Source organism: Bombina bombina, chromosome 3 (assembly GCF_027579735.1).
Source record: "Bombina bombina isolate aBomBom1 chromosome 3, aBomBom1.pri, whole genome shotgun sequence".
NCBI classification, from domain to species: Eukaryota; Metazoa; Chordata; class Amphibia; order Anura; family Bombinatoridae; genus Bombina; species Bombina bombina.
Window position 1 is genome coordinate 415,395,788 of NC_069501.1, and position 24,705 is coordinate 415,420,492.

Below are 24,705 nucleotides of genomic sequence, written 5' to 3' on the forward strand. Positions count from 1 at the left end.
GACTGCCCCCATAGCCGTGCCCCGCAGTTGACGATAAACTTGTCCATCAAATGAGAATACATTATTCTGCAGGACAAATTCCAGCAATGAAATGACGAAGTCTGAATGTTCAGAAAAAGATGGACCCCTTGTTTCAAGGAATTTCCTAATAGCCTGTAGACCTATTTTATGAGGAATTGAGGAGTAAAGTCCTTCCACATCCAGGGATGCCAAAATGTTTTTTTCATTGACCATTACTCCATCCAATTTTCTCAAAAGGTCCGCCGTGTCTTTTACATACGATGGTAAAGTCAAAAGGAAAGGGCGTAGATATTTATCTACGTATTCTCCAATGTTTTCCGTAAGGCTACCTATTCCGGAGACAATGGGTCTCCCCGGAGGGCACTTCATATTTTTGTGCAGCTTAGGCAAGATATAAAACACCGGCATAACCGGATGTTCAGGAAATAGAAATTTAAATTCTTTTTGGTCAATAGTACCTCTACTTCTAGCCTCATTCAGCAATTTAAAAAGAGAATTCTGGGTATGTTCCAAAGGGCTACCTCCAAGTCTCATGTACTGATTTTTATCATTAAGCTGACGTTTCACTTCGTTGATATAAAGATGTTCATCTAACAGTACTAGATTACCGCCCTTATCGGCAGGCTTTATCACCACACCCCTAGCCATACTCAGTTCTTTTAAAGCTTTTCTCTCTCTTGGCTTCAGATTGTCATCTAACTGTTGTGGTAACAAACTATCTATGTCTTTTTCCATTTGTTTCACAAATAGATTGACCGCTGGAACCAAAGAGAGAGAAGGCATATAGGTAGACTTAGGTTTAAAACACGGTTTCTCGCAAGCTATTGCTTGTGAGGTATCTGTGTTTTCTTCCAGAACATTGTCTGCTAACAAAGATTCTAAATCTGCCAAAGCTGACTGATCGTCCATATCCAAATTATGAGCTTCTTTTTTTTATTTCATAATAATGGATAGGACAATTTTCCTGGCAAATAGGTGTAAGTCCTTAAGTAACTCAAATTTATCAACCATTGCAGTAGGGCAGAAAGATAACCCCTTTTTCAGGAGTTCCACATGAGCCAGATTTAGGGGAAAAGAGGAAAGGTTCACAATCTGTAATTCATCATCATTATGGCTATTCAATAGCCCCTGCGTGTTCCCCTTCTTCTGAATCTCCCCCTGCTCTGAACATATTGGTCTCCTCTCCCCCTGTTCTGTCTGGTTTGGTATCTCTTTTCCTTTACTGGAGTCCCAAAGGGATCTTTTCCTTCTTCCCCTTCTGTTCTTTCTCCTCCTTCTTTTTGGCTGATACCAAAGGAGTTTTTTGAATTACTTACTTCTGAATCTGACACATCTGTACCTGAGTCGTATGTACCTTTCTGAGATTTGTAACTATAAACCCTTCCATTTTTGTAGTCATCCTGATCTCTCCTATATTTCCTACATTTCCTTGCCTTACTGTCAGTTTTTAATTTAGACACATTCAGACTTGTCTCACCATTCAATTTTTCAAAATTGGGATCATTCTCAAAGGAGTTTACTTTAAGTAAAGCTTTCTCAGCTTCCCCTTTAACTTTTTCCAATCTTTTATTATTTCTTTTCATCATCATATCCATCAGGTCAAGAGAGGTTGTGGAGAGTTTCTCATTCCACTCCTCCACAAAGGAGTCACCCTCCTCATCCTCTCTTGTGTTTGCTCCTGGATCTAATGAAAGTCTTAAACCTCTAGGGATAATTTTTTTGTCAACATAATTAGCTAAGCTTGCATTTTCTGCCTTGATTTTTAGTTGCCGACCTAGGAGATAGCGATATCTCCTAAAAACACTAAAAATTGTAACATTTTCTTCATCCTGATCGTCTCCTACTGCATTATCATTAGCCAATGAATCTTTTAACTCAGCTTCCCATAAGTCATCCGATAGAGTGTACGCCATATTACTGATTAACCAAGTCAGAAGTGTGAAAGGATGGGATAAATTCAGGGGCTAACTAACCACCCCTGCAGCAATCTACTTCAATCTCAAAGAAGATAGGATAAAAGAATCCTCAATTTAGAATCCTCAAAAATAGATATAAATAGAAAAGAGTATGAGAGAGTAGGTAATATTGCTGAACCAAAAATAAGTAAATATTCGCTGGTGCCACCCTTGATAATGAATTATACAAAAGTCAAACAGAGAGAATGTAATCACAACATATAATGCTGTTGTGAAGAAAGCAAGGGATAAAACAAGGCACGCAGAATTTGGTAAATAATCAAATTTATTAATTCCTATTTAAATCCCAAACCACATGTATGTGGATCACAAAAGTGACAAGGTCAATCACAATCTAAAAGTGAGCATTCTTAACTAAATAAAAGCAAATTTCAAAGACTAAATGCTACTTGAAAGGCCAGGAACCTCTAAGCATACGTATGCTAATTGACTAGGGGTTAGGCCTAACCTACTATCTATTACATAGACAGGTAACATATAGTGAGCAAAAATCGTAAGCAAAATCAAGCATAAACATAAACATAATGGTAACAAGTTGACTCATAGAAAAGGCATTTTCAACAAACAGATCAGAGGAAATTAACGGCAAATGTCTTATATAGCGTCTGAAAAGCAGACGTAGATAACTGCTGCTGGAGGTACAAGTTCACTTATTTTACTTAGCTGCTGTATTTGGATCCGTTATTCCGATTCAAAGTAGATGCAGCATTCAGCGCGTGTGACGTCACTTGCAGCCTGAGGTGTGGTTGTCAGCCTGCTGGCAATAGGTTCGATTGCAAGAGGTGTGTCCCAAACTCTGAGAATCCGTCCACTGGATTGGCCCGTTGCACAAGGTGAAAGAAACCAGGCTTCCACCGATGTTATGTAGCTAAGCACATACCAGGATGCACCGTATACTCAGAAAAGTATATTGAAACAGCCACACACAAAACCAAACGATTTCTCAGCAAAAGGGTCTCTTATCCTTAAACACCTTCAGATAGATGTTACACGCTCAGTCCAGCGCAAGAAAGGAATCCACATTCTCCAGTAGCTAGCCGCTTTAACAAACACGCTCTTTCTCAGCATGCAGCATCAACATTGGGTCAGTTCCAAGGTAGAAATAAACTTGTACCAAAATGTCTATACTTTGCTTTCTTTGAAAAATGCACACAAGAAAGACAGGAGTTGGTCGACCTCACTCCTGACTAGTACAGTACATAGGTGCTAAGGTTACACAAAGTGCCAACGCACGTTTCACCCCTGCAGCAAGATTTGTGTCTAAGGGGTTCATCAGGGCATACTATTCCATACCGGATATCCTCTTTATATAGACCCACCTGTGGCTCCACAGGTGATCTACTTGCTAATACACCTGCTAATCTCTTAAAGCTGTATATAGCAGGATGCCCTGTTCAATAATACATGTATTAATAGTTAAAAAGACCAAAAGATGAAAGCTTTGTTATTTCACAAATTTTTAAATGAAAAAGCTAAATTCCTAAGCCTTTCAAAGCAAAGCTAACAACAGCCTTTTGAAATGATCACCTCCAGATAACGGCGCACACTCTATCAGAGAAACATTTATAGAAAACTGGCAAACTCCAGCTTTTCGTTTAAACCTGTTGGGTATCTCGTTCCTAGTTTATAAATCCATTTTGCTTCTTTCTGCAAAAGGATTTTTTCATTATTGCCACCTCTACCATTAGTGATTCCTTTATCAATAATGATAAACTTTAAAGATTCCACGCTTCCTTTATGAAACATTTCAAAATGTCTCGCCACACTGGTGTCATTGCAATGAGCAATATCATCACGATGTTCTTGTACCCGGTCCTTTACAAGCCTCTTCGTTTTTCCTACGTAAAAGACCGGGCAAGAGCATCTAAGAAGATATATTGCTCCCTCAGACTTGCAATTAAAGAAAAACTTTATATTGTAAGTCTTACCATCCTGTACAGAAAATTGTTTCGCGCTGTCCATGTGGACACAGTATACACAGTGTCCACATGGATAGCTGCCTTTTATCCCCCTGTCCTTTCTAAGCCAGTCTGCATCAGATGGACCCCTGGAAAATTGGCTTTTTACCAGGATGTCCCTCAGACTTTTTGATTTCCTGGCTGTCATTAGAGGTTTTTCTCCAATTACATTTTTGACCTTGTCATCCAAAGTCAAAATATTCCAATTTTTGTTCATGACTGATCTAATATTATTCCATTGATTGTTAAATCTAGAAATGAATCTAATGTTACCCCCATCTGATTTAGAATTGCCTTTATACAAAAGGTTGTCTCTCTGAGTCTTTCTGGCCTTCCAAAGTGCCTTCTTAAGAGACTTATTGGAGTACCCTCTTAGTAAAAATCTATCCTTCATCATCTTAGCATGTGTGTCAAATTTCGAAAGAGATGAACAGTTCCTCCTTAGACGAAGGGATTGTCCATAAGGAATGCCTTTCTTTAAATGTGAGGGATGACTACTCTGAGCATGAAGAATGTTATTTGTAGCATTTTTCTTTCTGAAATTCTCAGTGACTATTCTATTACCCTCTTTCTTGATGGTAATATCAAGGAAATTAAGTTCCTTGGGGTTGGTCTCAGAAGTGAGGATGATGTTCCTGTCATTGTGGTTTAATTGGTCAACAAATAAGTTGAACTCTTCTTCCACACCATCCCACAAGACAAGAACATCATCCACATATCTGACCCACATTAAGTGGGTATATTAATATATTGTGCATTTTGTGTATAATGTATATAAATACTGTAAAATAGTATATTGTGTATTGTAATTCAGTTTATTATTTTAATAAACGTGTTTTTAATTTTTGTCTTTTTTATTTTTACAAACAAGATTTTGTGTACAAGATTTGGTTTCCTACAGTGAGGTTTTTTTTTTTTGTTTTTTTTAAAACACTGCAGATTGCATTTTTAAAAGAAGACAGCTTTTTAATGTTGTATTTATGCAGTTGCTATAATCACGCAAATTATATGTAAACAAACACTACTGAATGGTTTTACTTCTATTTTTTTGTTCTTTATTAGAGTTAAACTTTCATGATTCAGATAGGGCATGCAGTATTAAGAGATTTTCCAATTTACTTACATTGTTAAATTGTGCCCAGTTTTATAGGCACACTTTCTGAGGCCTATGGCTGTCAAATGACACAGGGGCCAGCAAATTTTGAAACTTGTCAGAAAAAAACAACAACTGCTCATTCTCTCATTGTCTAGACAAATAGCCCATATTTTAGCATTTCTTCGGATTCTGGAATAAAAACATCCAGTTTTCATGAATCATATTTGTCAATGGGATTTGAGTTTGATTCTGTAATTACTGCAACACTATAATTTCGAACCAATCCTGATTTCATGGACATTTTGGTTTTGGTTTTGTCTGTAGCTTGAAATATGTTAGAATACCTCAGTGCTAAAAAATCCATTTTTTTCATCATGATAATGCAGTTCATAAGATTTTTAAACAAACTAAATTGCATTAAATACAGTGGGAACTGTTCTTTTATGTTTATTCTTGCAATTGAAATAAATGTTTTTGCTAACTGAAACCACCACCCAAAATTAAAATGTCATCACTGAAGTATTGGCCTTCACATATAGAGAGATAGGGTAAGCAGGTGTGCTGTTCCTGCAATTACTAGGTTTATGAAACTGTAGACTACTGTACTTTTGGATTACATAAAACAAGAAAATACAGTGTATTGAATTGCATTCTCTACACCTGTGACTGGGATCCTACACAGAGTAAACTGGCCATTCCCTCTGTCCTCCAGCTACATCAGCTCCTGTTTATGGAGCCAAGTCATTGCTTTTAAATACATAGAACATCTGCTGAATTATCATATCGTTATCATATCATATAATGTGTTTGTATATATAATATATATATATATATATATATATATATATATATATATTGTACTAGAAAATGTATATTTTGTGTACGTTTTGTGTACGTTCTTGGGGTATGTCACTGTCAAAAAACAGAGCTGTTTTATCAGCCCATAAGCCCATTAGTTGCCTAATAAAACCTCTATTTTTTATCATGCTTAAACAATGCTTTATTATATGCATAATAGAAATCTCCTGAGTTTAATGTCCTTTAAAGATTCCTTATTCTAGTCTGATATTTGTGATATTTTTAGCTCATTGAAACCTAGTTTTCAACTTCCACAAGTCCTCTGTGGGCATCAGAATAACTCTCAAAGTTGTACACACACACAGTTGTATAAATTCACACGTAAACATTTCACTTGTATTCATTTGCTCATATTTTAAAGGAACATTAAACTCACAAATTGAAGCATTATTTCCAAAACACATATATTACTGAAATGTTCGTAGTAGAAGTTATGACTGTTTTTAGTAACAGCTTTTACCAGGCACAGAGCATATGTGCATATGCCCCAAGAAATGTCATTGAAATACTGTGGCTGCTGAGAGGACTGCTGGTGACACATATTCCTGTGAGCAGGTGTGGTTTTTTAATATATATTTATATATATACATACATATATATATATATATATATATATATATATATATATATATATATATATATATATATATACACACAGTAAAACATATATATGTTCCAAGCACAGTGAAAACATTTACTAGAAGCATGTTTGATATAACATGTGCACTGCAAACTGCTTATATTCAGAACTGAATTCTTCAAATTTTCAGTTTTATGTCTTTTTAACAATCTGACCTAACCTATATCAGTACTCTCATGCTCACAGATGACTCCTTCTTTTAGTAATGTTACTGAATTATTAAAGCTGTTGTTACAGCATTCCCTCTGGCATATTCTATATATATATATCACATGCTGTCTCTCCTCTTATGCCTTTTACTCCTCCCCCACTTTGCTCCGCTTCTATCTTTAAAAATATTGCTTATACCATACTATAAATTCTTGTCAAATCGCTGCTCTCTCTTTTTTTTGCCAGTCTTGTCAGGTTGTTCCATGTTTTTGTTATAGTTCCCAAACTGTTTATCTTCTCCCTAAGATCTCTTGCCTCTCTTTAGATAATTCATCTGCTTAGAAATTTGTTTACCCCATCTCACTGAGTTTTTTACGAACACTCCCTATGTCCCCTTTACTCTTTCACTCCCTGTTATGACTGGTCACCTGATTACTTTGTGTTTTACTCTTGTTCCTTTTACTGTTTAATTTACCTATGGCAACCTGATTCCCTTTTACCCATACTCCTCTGTTACATTTACCTATGGTCAGTGTCACCTGACTCTTTTACCCATGTTTCTCTGTTTCATTTACTTATGGTCAACTGATTTCCTTTTACCCATGCTGCTCTGTTACATTTACCTATGGTCACCTGACTACATTTTACACATGTTCCTGTTACATTTACCTATGGTCACCTGACTACATTTTACGCATGTTCCTCTGTTTCATTTACCTATGGTCACCTGACTACATTTTACGCATGTTCCTCTGTTTCATTTACCTATGGTCACCTGACTACATTTTACACATGTTCCACTGTTACATTTACCTATGGTCACCTGACTACATTTTACACATGTTCCTCTGTTACATTTACCTATGGTCACCTGACTACATTTTACACATGTTCCTCTGTTACATTTACCTATGGTCACCTGACTACATTTTACACATGTTCCTCTGTTACATTTACCTATGGTCACCTGACTACATTTTACACATGTTCCTCTGTTACATTTACCTATGGTCACCTGACTACATTTTACACATGTTCCTCTGTTACATTTACCTATGGTCACCTGACTACATTTTACACATGTTCCTCTGTTACATTTACCTATGGTCACCTGACTACATTTTACCCATGCTGCTCTGTTACATTTACCTATGGTCACCTGCCTACATTTTACCCATGCTGCTCTGTTACATTTACCTATGGTCACCTGACTACATTTTACACATGCTCCTCTGTTACATTTACCTATGGTCACCTGACTACATTTTACACATGTTCCTCTGTTACATTTACCTATGGTCACCTGACTACATTTTACACATGTTCCTCTGTTACATTTACCTATGGTCACCTGACTACATTTTACACATGTTCCTCTGTTATATTTACCTATGGTCACCTGACTACATTTTACACATGTTCCTCTGTTACATTTACCTATGGTCACCTGACTACATTTTACTCATGTTCCTCTGTTACATTTACCTATGGTCACCTGACTACATTTTACACATGTTCCTCTGTTACATTTACCTATGGTCACCTGACTACATTTTACACATGTTCCTCTGTTACATTTACCTATGGTCACCTGACTACATTTTACACATGTTCCTCTGTTTCATTTACCTATGGTCACCTGACTACATTTTACACATGTTCCTCTGTTACATTTACCTATGGTCACCTGACTACATTTTACACATGTTCCTCTGTTTCATTTACCTATGGTCACCTGACTACATTTTACACATGTTCCTCTGTTACATTTACCTATGGTCACCTGACTACATTTTACCCATGCTGCTCTGTTACATTTACCTATGGTCACCTGACTACATTTTACACATGCTCCTCTGTTACATTTACCTATGGTCACCTGACTACATTTTACACATGTTCCTCTGTTACATTTACCTATGGTCACCTGACTACATTTTACTCATGTTCCTCTGTTATATTTACCTATGGTCACCTGACTACATTTTACACATGTTCCTCTGTTACATTTACCTATGGTCACCTGACTACATTTTACACATGTTCCTGTTACATTTACCTATGGTCACCTGACTACATTTTACCCATGCTCCTCTGTTACATTTACCTATGGTCACCTGACTACATTTTACACATGTTCCTCTGTTACATTTACCTATGGTCACCTGACTACATTTTACACATGTTCCTCTGTTTCATTTACCTATGGTCACCTGACTACATTTTACCCATGCTCCTCTGTTACATTTACCTAGGGTCAGCTGACTACATTTTACACATGTTCCTCTGTTTCATTTACCTATGGCCACGTGACTACCTGTTACCCATGTTTCTCTGTTTCATTTACTTATGGTCACCTGATTCTCTTTTTACGCATGTTCCTCTGTTTCATTTACCTATGGTCACCTGACTACATTTTACCCATGCTCCTCTGTTACATTTACCTATGGTCACCTGACTACATTTTACACATTTTCCTCTGTTTCATTTACCTATGGCCACGTGACTACCTTTTACCCATGTTCCTCTGCTTCATTTACCTATGTTCACCTGATTCTCATTTTACCCATGTCCCTCTGTATTGTTTAGCTATGGTCAACTGACTCCCTTTTAACGATGCTGCTGTTTCGCCTTCTTGCAGTGACCTGACTCTCTTCTACCCATGCTGCTCTGTTTTCTTCTAGCTATGATCACCTGACTACGTTTTACTCATGTTCCTCTGTTTCATTTACCTATGGCCACATGACTACCTTTTACTGATTTTGCTGTTTCATCTACTTGCAGTGACCTTACTCTCTTTTACCCATGATTCTCTGTTTTCTTCAAGCTATAGTCACTCGACTACTCATGTTCCTCTGTCAATTTTCTTTATGTAACCAGACACTCTCTTCTGCTATTTTCCTCAGACTCTGGCCTTGTTGTAATATAATCAGTTTGGTCTAAGAATTAGTAGTTCACAAATGTTGCATAGGCAGTCAACATGGAATACAATAAGAAAAGTGAACTGACCTGGGCTCCTTTCAAACTGCTTTCCATAGAAAGAAATACGGTTCTGGGAATGCAGCCTTTCAAAAACAAATGGCATAGTCTAATAACTATCTTTTGGCCATTTTATAATATTTTCTCTATTAAGATCTAGGGCAACATTGGATGAAACATAGTTGGAGAACTGATTTTCTTACTAGGACAGTTCATAGACACAAAAAAGTATTAAAAATACATTCTAGTGCAAAGATTGCATAAGCTGATTCATTAGAGCATTTCATTTCTGTACTCAACACTGCAACTAAAAGGGTTTACAAACATAGTTAAGTCCCGCTCGGGAGCCACAAAGAATTACTGGTCCTGAACAAGAAACGACCATTGAGCCAATAGGCAGCTGCGGTTGCACGACCTTGCCAATCACCAGCTGGGTTCAGCTCATCAGCTGCACTGCTTGTGGTACGAGCAGGACTTAGTTTTACAGCAATGATAGTGCAAGCATCGCATGTTCTAACAAACAAGAGCATGCAATATCTGTAGTTTAATGTCCATTTAAATCTAAAGATCATGCAGCAATCATAAAACAGAAAAAAGTGTCTGAGCAGAGACAGAAGAAACAGAGAAAATACTAAACGTGGAGGTGGAAGTGTCTTTCCAAAACTCTTTGTAAGTTCACTTGTCTACTTAAAACATAATTTATGCTTACCTGATAAATTTATTTCTCTTGTAGTGTATCCAGTCCACGGATCATCCATTACTTATGGGATATTAACTCCTCCCCAACAGGAAGTGCAAGAGGATTCACCCAGCAGAGCTGCTATATAGCTCCTCCCCTAACTGCCATTACCAGTCATTCGACCGAAAACATGCAGAGAAAGGAAAACCATAGGGTGCAGTGGTGACTGTAGTTTAATGGAAAAATTACCTGCCTTAAAGTGACAGGGCGGGCCGTGGACTGGATACACTACAAGAGAAATAAATTTATCAGGTAAGCATAAATTATGTTTTCTCTTGTTAAGTGTATCCAGTCCACGGATCATCCATTACTTATGGGATACCAATACCAAAGCTAAAGTACACGGATGACGGGAGGGACAGGCAGGCTCTTTATACGGAAGGAACCACTGCCTGAAGAACCTTTCTCCCAAAAAAACAGCCTCCGAAGAAGCAAAAGTGTCAAATTTGGAAAATTTGGAAAAAGTATGAAGAGAAGACCAAGTTGCAGCCTTGCAAATCTGTTCAACAGAAGCCTCATTCTTAAAGGCCCAAGTGGAAGCCACAGCTCTAGTAGAATGTGCTGTAATTCTTTCAGGAGGCTGCTGTCCAGCAGTCTCATAGGCTAACCGTATTTTGCTACGAAGCCAAAAGGAGAGAGAGGTAGCCGAAGCTTTTTGTCCTCTCCTCTGACCAGAATAAACGACAAACAGGGAAGACGTTTGTCGAAAATCCTTAGTTGCCTGTAGATAAAATTTCAGGGCACGGACTACATCTAGATTGTGTAGCAGACGTTCCTTTTTCGAAGAAGGATTAGGACACAAAGATGGAACCACAATCTCTTGATTAATATTCCTGTTAGTGACCACCTTAGGTAGGAACCCAGGTTTAGTACGCAGAACTACCTTGTCTGAATGAAAAATCAGATAAGGAGAATCACAATGTAAGGCAGATAACTCAGAGACTCTTCGAGCCGAGGAAATCGCCATTAAAAACAGAACTTTCCAAGATAACAACTTGATATCAATGGAATGAAGGGGTTCAAACGGAACCCCCTGTAAAACATTAAGAACTAAGTTCAAACTCCATGGTGGAGCAACAGTTTTAAACACAGGCTTGATCCTAGCTAAAGCCTGACAAAAAGCTTGAACGTCCGGAACTTCTGACAGACGTTTGTGTAAAAGAATGGACAGAGCTGAAATCTGTCCCTTTAAGGAACTAGCGGATAAACCCTTTTCTAAACCTTCTTGTAGAAAAGACAATATCCTCGGAATCCTAACCTTACTCCATGAGTAACTCTTGGATTCGCACCAATATAAGTATTTGCGCCATATCTTATGGTAAATCTTTCTGGTAACAGGCTTCCTAGCCTGTATTAAGGTATCAATAACTGACTCAGAAAAACCACGTTTTGATAAAATCAAGGTGCTGTCAAAGCATCTATCAGAACCGCTCCCGGATCCCTGGATCTGGACCCGTAACGAGGAAGCTTGGCGTTCTGTCGAGACGCCATGAGATCTATCTCTGGTTTGCCCCAACGTCGAAGTATTTGGGCAAAGACCTCCGGATGAAGTTCCCACTCCCCCGGATGAAAAGTCTGACGACTTAAGAAATCCGCCTCCCAGTTCTCCACTCCCGGGATGTGGATTGCTGACAGGTGGCAAGAGTGAGACTCTGCCCAGCGAATTATCTTTGATACTTCCATCATTGCTAGGGAGCTTCTTGTCCCTCCCTGATGGTTGATGTAAGCTACAGTCGTGATGTTGTCCGACTGAAACCTGATGAACCCCCGAGTTGTTAACTGGGGCCAAGCCAGAAGGGCATTGAGAACTGCTCTCAATTCCAGAATGTTTATTGGTAGGAGACTCTCCTCCTGATTCCATTGTCCCTGAGCCTTCAGAGAATTCCAGACAGCGCCCCAACCTAGTAGGCTGGCGTCTGTTGTTACAATTGTCCAGTCCGGCCTGCTGAATGGCACCCCCCTGGACAGATGTGGCCGAGAAAGCCACCATAGAAGAGAATTTCTGGTCTCTTGATCCAGATTCAGAGTAGGGGACAAGTCTGAGTAATCCCCATTCCACTGACTTAGCATGCACAATTGCAGCGGTCTGAGATGTAGGCGTGCAAAGGGTACTATGTCCATTGCTGCTACCATTAAGCCGATCACCTCCATGCATTGAGCTACTGACGGGTGTTGAATGGAATGAAGGACACGGCATGCATTTTGAAGCTTTGTTAACCTGTCTTCTGTCAGGTAAATCTTCATTTCTACAGAATCTATAAGAGTCCCCAAGAAGGGAACTCTTGTGAGTGGAAAGAGAGAACTCTTCTTTTCGTTCACCTTCCATCCATGCGACCTTAGAAATGCCAGTACTAACTCTGTATGAGACTTGGCAGTTTGAAAGCTTGAAGCTTGTATCAGAATGTCGTCTAGGTACGGAGCTACCGCAATTCCTCGCGGTCTTAGTACCGCCAGAAGAGCACACAGAACCTTTGTGAAGATTCTCGGAGCCGTAGCCAATCCGAATGGAAGAGCTACAAACTGGTAATGCCTGTCTAGAAAGGCAAACCTTAGATACGGGTAATGATCTTTGTGAATCGGTATGTGAAGGTAAGCATCCTTTAAATCCACTGTGGTCATGTACTGACCCTTTTGGATCATGGGTAAAATTGTCCGAATAGTTTCCATTTTGAACGATGGAACTCTTAGGAATTTGTTTAGGATCTTTAAATCCAAGATTGGCCTGAAAGTTCCCTCTTTTTTGGGAACCACAAACAGATTTGAGTAAAACCCTTGTCCTTGTTCCGACCGCGGAACCGGATGGATCACTCCCATTAATAAAAGATCTTGTACGCAGCGTAGAAACGCCTCTTTCTTTATTTGGTTTGTTGACAACCTTGACAGATGAAATCTCCCTCTTGGGGGAGAGAATTTGAAGTCTAGAAGGTATCCCTGAGATATGATCTCTAACGCCCAGGGATCCTGGACATCTCTTGCCCAAGCCTGGGCGAAGAGAGAAAGTCTGCCCCCCACTAGATCCGTTCCCGGATCGGGGGCCCTCGATTCATGCTGTCTTAGGGGCAGCAGCAGGTTTCCTGGCCTGCTTGCCCTTGTTCCAGGACTGGTTAGGTCTCCAGCCTTGTCTGTAGCGAGCAACAGCTCCTTCCTGTTTTGGTGCAGAGGAAGTTGATGCTGCTCCTGCTTTGAAATTACGAAAGGAACGAAAATTAGACTGTCTAGCCTTAGGTTTGGCTCTGTCTTGAGGCAGGGCATGGCCTTTACCTCCTGTAATGTCAGCGATAATTTCTTTCAACCCGGGCCCGAATAAGGTCTGCCCTTTGAAAGGTATATTAAGCAATTTAGATTTAGAAGTAACGTCAGCTGACCAGGATTTTAGCCACAGTGCTCTGCGTGCCTGAATGGCGAATCCGGAATTCTTAGCCGTAAGTTTAGTTAAATGTACTACGGCATCTGAAATAAATGAGTTAGCTAACTTAAGGGCTTTAAGCTTGTGTGTAATCTCATCTAATGGAGCTGATTCAAGTGTCTCTTCCAGAGACTCAAACCAAAATGCTGCTGCAGCCGTGACAGGTGCAATGCATGCAAGAGGTTGCAATATAAAACCTTGTTGAACAAACATTTTCTTAAGGTAACCCTCTAACTTTTTATCCATTGGATCTGAAAAGGCACAGCTATCCTCCACCGGGATAGTGCTACGCTTAGCTAAAGTAGAAACTGCTCCCTCCACCTTAGGGACCGTTTGCCATAAGTCCCGTGTGGTGGCGTCTATTGGAAACATCTTTCTAAATATCGGAGGGGGTGAGAACGGCACACCGGGTCTATCCCACTCCTTAGTAACAATTTCAGTAAGTCTCTTAGGTATAGGAAAAACGTCAGTACTCGCCGGTACCGCAAAATATTTATCCAACCTACACATTTTCTCTGGTATTGCAACTGTGTTACAATCATTCAGAGCCGCTAACACCTCCCCTAGTAATACACAGAGGTTTTCCAGCTTAAATTTAAAATTTGAAATATCTGAATCCAGTTTGTTTGGATCAGAACCGTCACCCGCAGAATGAAGCTCTCCGTCCTCATGTTCTGCAAATTGTGACGCAGTGACTGACATGGCCCTAATATTATCAGATGTACTCGGCGCTACAATATCACGCACCTCCCGAGCGGGAGATGCAGGTACTGACACGTGAGGCGAGTTAGTCGGCATAACTCTCCCCTCGTTGTTTGGTGAAATATGTTCAATTTGTACAGATTGACTTTTATTTAAAGTAGCATCAATACAGTTAGTACATAAATTTCTATTGGGCTCCACTTTGGCTTTAGCACATATAGCACAGATATCTTCCTCTGAATCAGACATGTTTAACACACTAGCAAATAAACTAGCAACTTGGAAATACTTTTCAAGTAATTTACTATAATATGAAAACGTACTGTGCCTATAAGAAGCACAGAAAAAGTTATGACAGTTGAAAATTAATAAACTGAAAAGTTATAGCATCAAATCTTTGTAAAAAAAACACAATTTTAGCAAAGGATTGCTCCCATTAGCAAAGGATAACTAACCCTGATAGCAAAAAATAAATACAGAAATAAACGTTTTTTTTATCACAGTCAACTACAATCTCACAGCTCTGCTGTGAGTGATTACCTCCCTCAAAACAAGTTTTGAAGACCCTGAGTTCTGTAGAGATGAACCGGATCATGCAGGGAAGACAATAAACTTCTGACTGAATCTCCCCCTCACACATAACAGTGAGAGAGATCAGTAAACTGTCATAAATTAAATAAAACGACTGCCAAGTGGAAAAAAATAGTGCCCAAAACATTTTTTCACCCAGTACCTCAGAAAATTAAACGATTTTACATGCCAGCAAAAAACGTTTAACATTAATAAATTGAGTGTTATTAAAAAGCCTGTTGCTAGTCCCTGCAAATTAGGCTAAAGTTTTATGCATACAGTATAATTCCAGTGAAGTGCCATTCCCCAGAATACTGAAGTGTAAAATATACATACATGACAGCCTGATACCAGTTGCTGCTACTGCATTTAAGGCTGAGTTTACATTATATCGGTATGGCAGAATTTTCTCATCAATTCCATTGTCAGAAAATAATAAGCTGCTACATACCTCTTTGCAGATTAATCTGCCCGCTGTCCCCTGATCTGAAGTTTACCTCTCCTCAGATGGCCGAGAAACAGCAATATGATCTTAACTACTCCGGCTAAAATCATAGAAAAACTCAGGTAGATTCTTCTTCAAATTCTACCAGAGAAGGAATAACACACTCCGGTGCTATTATAAAATAACAAACTTTTGATTGAAGGTATGAAACTAAGTATAATCACCACAGTCCTCTCACACATCCTATCTATTCGTTGGGTGCAAGAGAATGACTGGTAATGGCAGTTAGGGGAGGAGCTATATAGCAGCTCTGCTGGGTGAATCCTCTTGCACTTCCTGTTGGGGAGGAGTTAATATCCCATAAGTAATGGATGATCCGTGGACTGGATACACTTAACAAGAGAAAATGTGTTTAAGGGGCCGATTTATTAAAGTGCGAGCGGACATGATCCGATGTAGAGAATCATGTCCGCCGCACATTGATAAATGCCGACAGCATACTGCTTGTGCAATGCCACCCCCTGCAGATTCGTGGCCAATCGGCGGCTAGCAGGGGGTGTCAATCAGCCCGATCGTATAGGATCAAGCAGATTGATGTCTGCAGCCTCAGAACAGGCAGACAAGTTATGGAGCAGCGATCTTTAGACCGCTGCTTCATAACTGCTGTTTCCGCCGAAACAGGGGTATCAAGATCCATTCGGAGCTTGATAATTCAGCCCCTAAGTATTTACCTGTGATATTTATAATGTCAGATATACTAAACTGCAGCAGTTATGTCTTGTTTTATGGCAAGAACGCTGCATGTTTTTCTGGAGTTACATCTCAAGCAACAATTCATAAGGACTTTATATGTACAAATGCGTAGATTTTTTTTATCTGTTAACATTAAATATTCTATGTACTTTATAATATTTATAACAGTTAATATATATCAAATATCACGTAGACAGCAACTATTAATGCACAATTATTCAACACTACAGTTGCTGTAGCCAAAATACTCTGCGTCTCAGACTTTCCTCTTACTTTCAATAGGAAAAAGAAAAATCAATCTTTCGGCTGCATTTGATTTACATGTACTGAGGTAATTGATCATGATCCTATTTAAGAACACAATATTTCAGATGTATCCACCTAGGCACTTTATATATTTGACATGGGTAATAAGGCAAAATACTAAAGTAAATCAATAGAAACATAGATTTTAATGGCAGATAAGGCCCATCAGCAATGCCCCTATTTCATGTAAGCTTAATAAGCTTAAAGGGCCAGTCAAGTTACACTTAAATGGATTGTACAAATCATGACATTTTAAACATCTTTCTAATTTACTTCTATTATCTATTTTGCTTAGTTTTCTTGTGTCTGTTGTTAAAATGTGATCTTAGGTGAGCTCAGGAGCGTTCTCATGTCTTTAGCTATCAGGCAGCAGTGTTTGCAATAATATTTATACTAATGTTATACATAGTTACATACACTGCTGCCATAGAATGCTAAAGATACTCTATGGCAGCAGAGTTTGCAACTATGTATAACATTGCTATAAACATTGTTGCAAACACTGCTGCGGGATAGTTAAAGACACGTGTAAGCTCCTTAGCTCACCTAGGATTACTCTTTAACAAAGGATACCAAAGGAAAAAAAAGCCGAATTGATAATAAGAGTAAATTGGAAAGTTGTTTAAAATTGCATTCTCTTTCTGAATCATAAACATTTCATTTTGACTTTACTGTCCCTTTAATAAGTTCGGAGCATAGCCTTATGCTTATCTCAGTCCCTCACAGTGTTAGTGTTTACCACGTCTAATGGAAGTTTATTCCATGAATCAACCACCCCTTCTGTGAAGAAGAGCTTCTGCAAATTACTCATGAGCCTACTACCCTTCATCTTCAGATCATGACCTCTTGTTCTGCACTGTTTGTGAAAAATACTTTCAGCTCCAGCAAATTAATTTTAAAAAGTCATGATATTTGTTTCTAATACTATAGTTCTGCTTCTGCTCATGTCTAAAACTCCACAACAATCCCTTTAATTTTCATACATATGTACACATATATACACACACATATATATGGATATGCACACACATACAGTTACAAATATATTATATAGTGTCTGTTTATCATATACTGACCTTCATTGTGCTGGCTGTTTCGCTGATTATATTGCTCTGTAAATTCTGCCAGAGACTCCGTAATGGTCTCTGTTCGAGGTACCGAAAGAGAGAATCGACGCTTGAAATTCTTCACCTTGTTCATGATGATGGGGTAAGCTTGAGGGTGTGAGAGAGAAGAAGAAAAGTGTGAAAAGAATGTTAGATAGATAGTAAGGAAAAACAGAGACGGGTGTTATAGAGAGTGTGGGAGAACAGCAACAAAACTAACTGCATACATGCGAGAGAAGAGAGAGTGAGTCTCTGAAATACAAGGTTACAGTATGAAGACAGACAGGCTTAAGTATAAAAAGCAGAAGACATACAAGCTGCTGATGTGGTTGCGCATCAAATAGAATAAAGTCAGGTGAGACGGAGGGATCTTCTTGTGAAAGTGGGAGATTGCAATGCACACAGGCACACAGTCTGGCTTACTGAGAAGCAAAGAGAGAGAGACTGAGTGTGGGAGGGCGGCATCTGCTAAATCTCTTATCTAAATCTTAGAGATGCAATGTGAGGGCTGTGATGTCCCCTTGTGAAGGCAACAGATTAGATGTTAGCTCTACAATTGCAAGCTCTGCGGCACTGAAAACTCCCCACTCTGTCTGTATATAGCTACATTTTCCTATTCATAACTACACCATATTTATTCATTTAACTCTCAGCTGTGCAGCATTCCATTACAGCTGGATTAATCGTGTTTCTTTTCATTGGTTTTGCATTTCTGATTATGTTGTGATAACCTCTGTCAACTGTATTAGATATGACAAAGCTTATTTAAGCACATTTTTCATTAGAGTTCTGTAGACATGGTTAGATAAAAAATAGAAAATCCATTAAAATTTGCTTTTCCTGTTTGAATTGAGACATTTGGGAAACTGACTTACTAGACTAGATATGTAAGTATTATGTACAGTAAATCAACTGATTTATTTTTTAACATATAACTTTTGCTAAATTCAATTTATATAACTTCTATCACACTCAGTTCAGAAACCTTAATTTTATAAACAACTCTTTGCTGTCTTATTAAAGAGATATAATGCAATACGAAAAGTGCAAGAAATATAAGAGACAGTCTGCCCAGGCATAAGGACGGATATGGAGAGAGAATCAATAGAAGTAGTCTAGGGGGAAAGGAAACTCATAGAGATGGCAATGTGAGAGGGACACTTTTTAGAATCTACATCTTTAAAGTCCCAAAACCTTTGCATTGCCAGATTCCGCTGTTAAAGGGATATGAATCCCAAACATTTTCTTTTGTGATTCAGACAGACAGAGCATAACATTTTAAAAACAGTTTCAAATTTACTTCTATGATCAAATTTGCTTCATTCCCATGAAATTCTGCGCTGAAGAGATACCTAGGTAGGCATCTGGAGCACTACAAGGCAGGAAATAGTGCTGCCATCGTGTGCTCTTGCAAATGGATAACTTTCTGGCAAAACTGCTGCCATATAGTGCTTCATACATCCCTGCTTTTCAACAAAAGATACAAAGAGGACGAAAATGTTGCTTTCCAACAAAAGATACCAAGAGAACGAAGAAAAAATAATAATAGAAGTAAATTAGAAAGTTGTTTAAAATTGCATGCTCCATCTGAATCATGAAATGTTGGGTTTCATATGCCTTTAATGCACCATATATATATATAGCCTCTCCAAAAAGAGATGTCACAGTTATCCAGAAGAATACAAAAAACAAATACTGCCCACCTGTAGCTCACTGATCTTCAACATCATTTGGAAAATAAAATTCACTATCTGGATCATTCTTACACACCCCCACCTGTCCCCAGAACCCACACATCATTTACCTGCCAACTATTTAACCACTTGACTGCCAAAGAGGACTACGGGTTTAAACCTTCTCACCACTTTGTATGCAGAGGAACCTCACTTATCAAATATCAACAAGATGACCAGATGTCAAAGAACATTCACAGACCCACTTCAGCTGACACAGCCCTCTGCTACAGCTGAATTTTAAAGTATATTTGCAACAGTCTTTAAAGAACATTCACAGACCCACTTCAGCTGACACAGCCCTTTGCTACAGGTAGCCTTTGGAAGATAGTTATCTCATTATATTTCTTCCCTGTTATTACTAATGTGTGTGTTGTAATATGTTTTGGCTATTCTTTTTATTCTTTATTTTAAATGCATATTGGAGCACATTGATGGACCATATATCTTGCTTGTTTAATGGTTTTATTTTCCTCAATGGATACCTCTCTTATCTCTGTAATTTATGAAGTTTCACTGTGTTTTTTGCCTGTATGACCCCTAGCTTAAATGTCCATAGATACCCCCTCCCTTAACTTTTTTTGCAGGCCAATCTAACACTAATATATCTCTCTCCCTCAGCTGAATTTTAAAGTATATTTGCAACAGTCTTTAAAGAACATTCACAGACCCACTTCAGCTGACACAGCCCTCTGCTACAGGTAGCCTTTGGAAGATAGTTACCCTCCCACCCTAGGTTCATTCCCCCATTTATAGCTAGTCTCCCACACAACTTTCATTCTCCTAAACTGACAGCTCTAAACACTGATCAGCACATCCTTCCATTCACTGAACCCTTTAGAATGCATACCCTCTCTCCCTACAAATAGCTATATATCCCACATCGATAGTGTGTATATATATATATATATATATATATATATATATTTCTTTTTTATATTGTACTATTTTTGTTTTATTTTCATCTACACGCCTCATAGCACTAACATGTATCAAAATATGACCATACTGATATTCGTGACAACCCTTTTCTCACTCCAATTTTGTTCACTTCATTACCGCCATAAGCACCCACCTCAAACTGGAAAACAAATTATCATACACCATGGCCTGCTCTGTTGCTGTAACTTATCTGCTGAGTGCTGGTGGAGAGTTATAAAAAATAACCCTCCTACCCCCACCTCACAAAATTATAAAGTATGCCATTCACTATATAGCCAAACAAAAACTATGTCAAAATTCCTATTCCTTATGTTACTTGCCCTTGCAAATGATGTAGAGTCTAACCCTGGTCCCCCAGCAAATTCCATTCCTAGCCTTCCAGCTAAAAAAGGCCTCTCCTTTGTGCACTGTAATATCCGCAGCTTACTACCAAAAATCGATGCACTGCAAGCTTGGTGTTTACAATACAAGCCAAAAATCATTGTGATCTCTGAATCATGGCTAACTGCAAAAATACCTGACTCTGCCATTGCAATACATGGGTATTCATGCCATAGAATTGACAGAGCAAAGAGAGGAGGCGGCATTGTAATTTATGTTGACAATTCCACAAAGTTCACCCCCATACAAAAATCTAGCTCTCCTGCCACCTTTGATTTCCTTTCTGGCAAAATTGAGATCCCGTGCAATAAATCAATCATTGTTGCAGGAATCTACCGCCCACCTAGCTCCATTTCGGACATAGCACAGCTCCTTAGTGAATCCATAAATCAAAACCCAAAAAGTGAAATTTTGTTTTTTGGAGATTTTAACATTGATTGGATGAATCCAAAAAATAACAGTTGTCGCTCGCTGTTTAAATCTTTGCAGCTAACACAATTAATCTCCTCCCCAACTCGCATAAACATCAAAAGCCATAATCATACCCTGCTTGACTGGATTCTCTCCACTTCTCCCGACCGAATCCAGGAGGCAGGTGTTCTCCCTAACAATTTCAGTGACCACTGCTTAGTGTACTGCGTGCGCAAAATAAAGGCTACTAAATCCTCTCCCAAGGTTAAAATCACCAGGTCCTTCAAAAAATGTAATATTCAATCATTGCTAAATGACATCAAGAACCTCCCCTGGCACAGATTAAACCTAATCCCAGATCTAGACTCTGCAGTTGAATTCTTTCAGTCTGAACTCATACAAGTTTGGAATTTACATGCCCCGCTGCGTAAGGTGAGAGTAAAAGGAGCACACTTGAATTGGATCACAGTTGACCTCATTCAAATGTACCAGTTTCGGGATTCATTGTGGTCAAAGTTCAAGCATACTGGTTCTATGAATGATCAGTGTGTATATAGACAATGGCGAAATATATGCACTAAACAAACAAAATTGGCTAAGGCCCAATATTTCTGTGAAAATCTGAACAATAACATATCTAACCCTAGAAAGTTTTGGAAACTCGTAAATAACTTACAAAATTCACCAATCCATTCCCAACCCTCCACTGTCAATGTGGATAACCAAAAACGGCAACTCCCTTTAGAAGTAGCAAATGCCTTTAACAATTATTTTGTCGGATGCTCCACCACCCTGATTGACAAACTAATAAATGGCACGCATCCTGAAGCTACAAATGTAGATCAGGCCCCACTAAAACAGCAAAGACCCAATATAGAGAAGTTCAATTTTAGACCTGTACCCATCAATGTCATTAAAAAACACCTTAATAATCTAAAAATGAAAAACCAGTTTGGACCTGATCAATGCTGTTGAAGCTCAGTGCGCTGGCAATTGCTAAGCCTGTCACAACCCTAATTAACAAATCCTTGGTGTCTGGATACATACCCAAACTCTGGAAAACTGCAAGAGTAGTGCCTATTCATAAAAGTGGGGAGTTAACCTTGGTTTCTAACTATCGCCCTATATCATTGCTCCCAGTATTGTCAAAAATCTTAGAAAAATGCGTCCATACGCAATTATGCGAGTGTTACCAACTTTCTAACTATCTGACCCCTGATCAATCAGGTTTTCGACCAAATCACTCCACTACAACTGCCCTCCTAAAAGTTTGCAACGACATCCAAACTGGCATGGAACAAGGAGATCTAACTGGAGCTATTTTCCTTGATTTGGCTAAGGCTTTTGACACAGTGGACCACTACATACTACTGCTCAAACTAAAAAACTCTGGTATTGCTGATCGTCCGTTAACCTAGTTTAGATCATATGTATCGGATCGATCACAATATGTCTCTGTTTCTTACAGTGACTCCCTCCCTCTCCCAGTCACGTGTGGTGTTCCCCAAGGTTCCATTCTCGGCCCCCTACTATTCACATTATTTATAAATGATTTGCCTAATGTCTGCAAATCCTCAACTGTACACATGTACGCAGACGACACGGTAATCTATGCAAACAAATCTGATCTGCCGCAGCTTGAAGCAGTGCTCCAAGACCAGTTCACAGAGGTAGAAAAGTGGATCTCAAAAAACAAACTCTTCCTAAACACTGACAAAACTGTCACAATGATCTTTAGAACTGGGCCTAAATTACACAAATTACAAAATTCCCATCTACGCATCAAAACAAAATCCAATTGCATGCTTACCGCAGTCCACTCTTTCAAATACTTGGGTATGTTCTTAGACCCTAATCTATCTTTTGGCCTCCACATAGAAAAACTTGCATCTAAACTTTATCCAAAATTAGGTACCCTGTACAGAAACAAATCTTGCCTCAGCCCTACAGTAAAGGAAAAGATTGTACAGCAAATGCAGATGCCTATCATGGATTATGGGGACGTAGTATACGCACCTGCACCGTAAACTCACCTTAATAAACTTAATACATTGTATAACTCGTTCTGCCGCTTTGTGCTACAATGTAACTACAAGACCCACAATTGTGATATTCTAAAAGAACTAAACTGGCTGACGCTGGAATCCAGACGCACCCTCCATCTTTCCTGCCTTGTGTTTAAGTGCCTTTCTGGGAAGCTCCCACCCTACCTGAGCAGAATGCTCTCCCCGGCTATTCCCACCTCCTATAACCTCCGATCCAGTACCAGCACATTATTTAGCTTGCCTCAATACAAAAAGAAAGCAGCTCGATCCTCCTTTTCCTACAGAGTGCCACAGTTATAGAATGACCTCCCGCACACTTTCAAACCTTCCCCAAGCCTAATATCCTTTAAAGGGACACTCAGGTTAAATTACATTTTCATGATTCAGATACAGTATGTAATTTTAAACAACTTTACAATTTACTTCCATTAAAAAAAAATGTGCACAGTCTTTTATGTTTACAATTTTTGATCACCAGATCCTACTGAGCATGTGCAAGAATTCACAGACTATACGTATATGCATTTATGATTGGCTGATTGCTATCACATGGTACAAGGGGAGTGGAAACATACATAACTTTGAAATTTGTTATTAAAAAATCTACTACTCATTTGAAGTTCAAACTAAGTGCTTTTGCATTGTCTTGATATCTTGCATTTGTTGATTATGCAAATCTAATTTGTTGACTGGTCCTTTAAGAGATCCCTCTCTATATATTTCTTACCTGTTCTATGTAACATTTTTGCATCTATTGTGTATTATTATTGTTTTTAATTTTATTGTACCCTATTGTATCAATGCAATGTTTTGTGGACCCAGGACATACTTGAAAACGAGAGAAATCTCAATGTATCCTTCCTGGTAAAAATATTTTATAAATAAATAAATAAATGTCACAGATTTTCAGGAACATTCTATTTTACTTCAGTCCTTGAGGAAAATGAGTGCCCTGGTATGTCCTTGGCGCTCTCAATTCACATTCAGCTCCACTTTATTATTAAAAAGTTACTTTCACATTTAGCATTTCTAAGGTTTTCAGGAATCTTCTCTCATCACTAGAATTCTCAAAAACATATTTAATGTTTATTCTCTGTATGATTTTATTAAAGTTTATTAAAGATGTGCTTTCAAAACATAAACTTTAATCAGCTTGTTTATCTCCAAGTTATTATGGCACAATCATATTGCAGATTTGACAATCAGCAGGATATATGATATGTGTTATATTAGTTCTTATCATAATTATATAACTGGTAACATCACCTAAAATAACAAGTGGACATAATTAAGCTTATTTTATGGCTTTTCTACTCTCTAAATAACTTTATTTTTAGCTGAGGGACAGGCAATACATAAGGCCAACTAGCACTCAAAAATAAGCAATTCTGATTCATTTAAAGGATTCCAAAACTTTTGTTTTTTGTTTATACCTGGACCACAAATTTCATAATAAAACATTTATATATTATAAATTACCTACTTTTA

At 38.5% G+C, this 24,705-nt stretch overlaps 1 protein-coding gene across 1 annotated transcript in view; it reads right to left on the reverse strand.

Moving 5' to 3' along the window:
- Positions 1-24,705, reverse strand: part of CDK18 (cyclin dependent kinase 18) — a 455,832-nt gene that overhangs the window by 321,403 nt on the left and 109,724 nt on the right. Inside the window, exon 2 of the mRNA XM_053706616.1 lies at positions 17,676-17,813. Coding sequence (XP_053562591.1) covers positions 17,676-17,799 — 124 coding nt within the window. The 5' untranslated portion in view covers positions 17,800-17,813. The remainder of the gene's footprint in view (positions 1-17,675; positions 17,814-24,705) is intronic.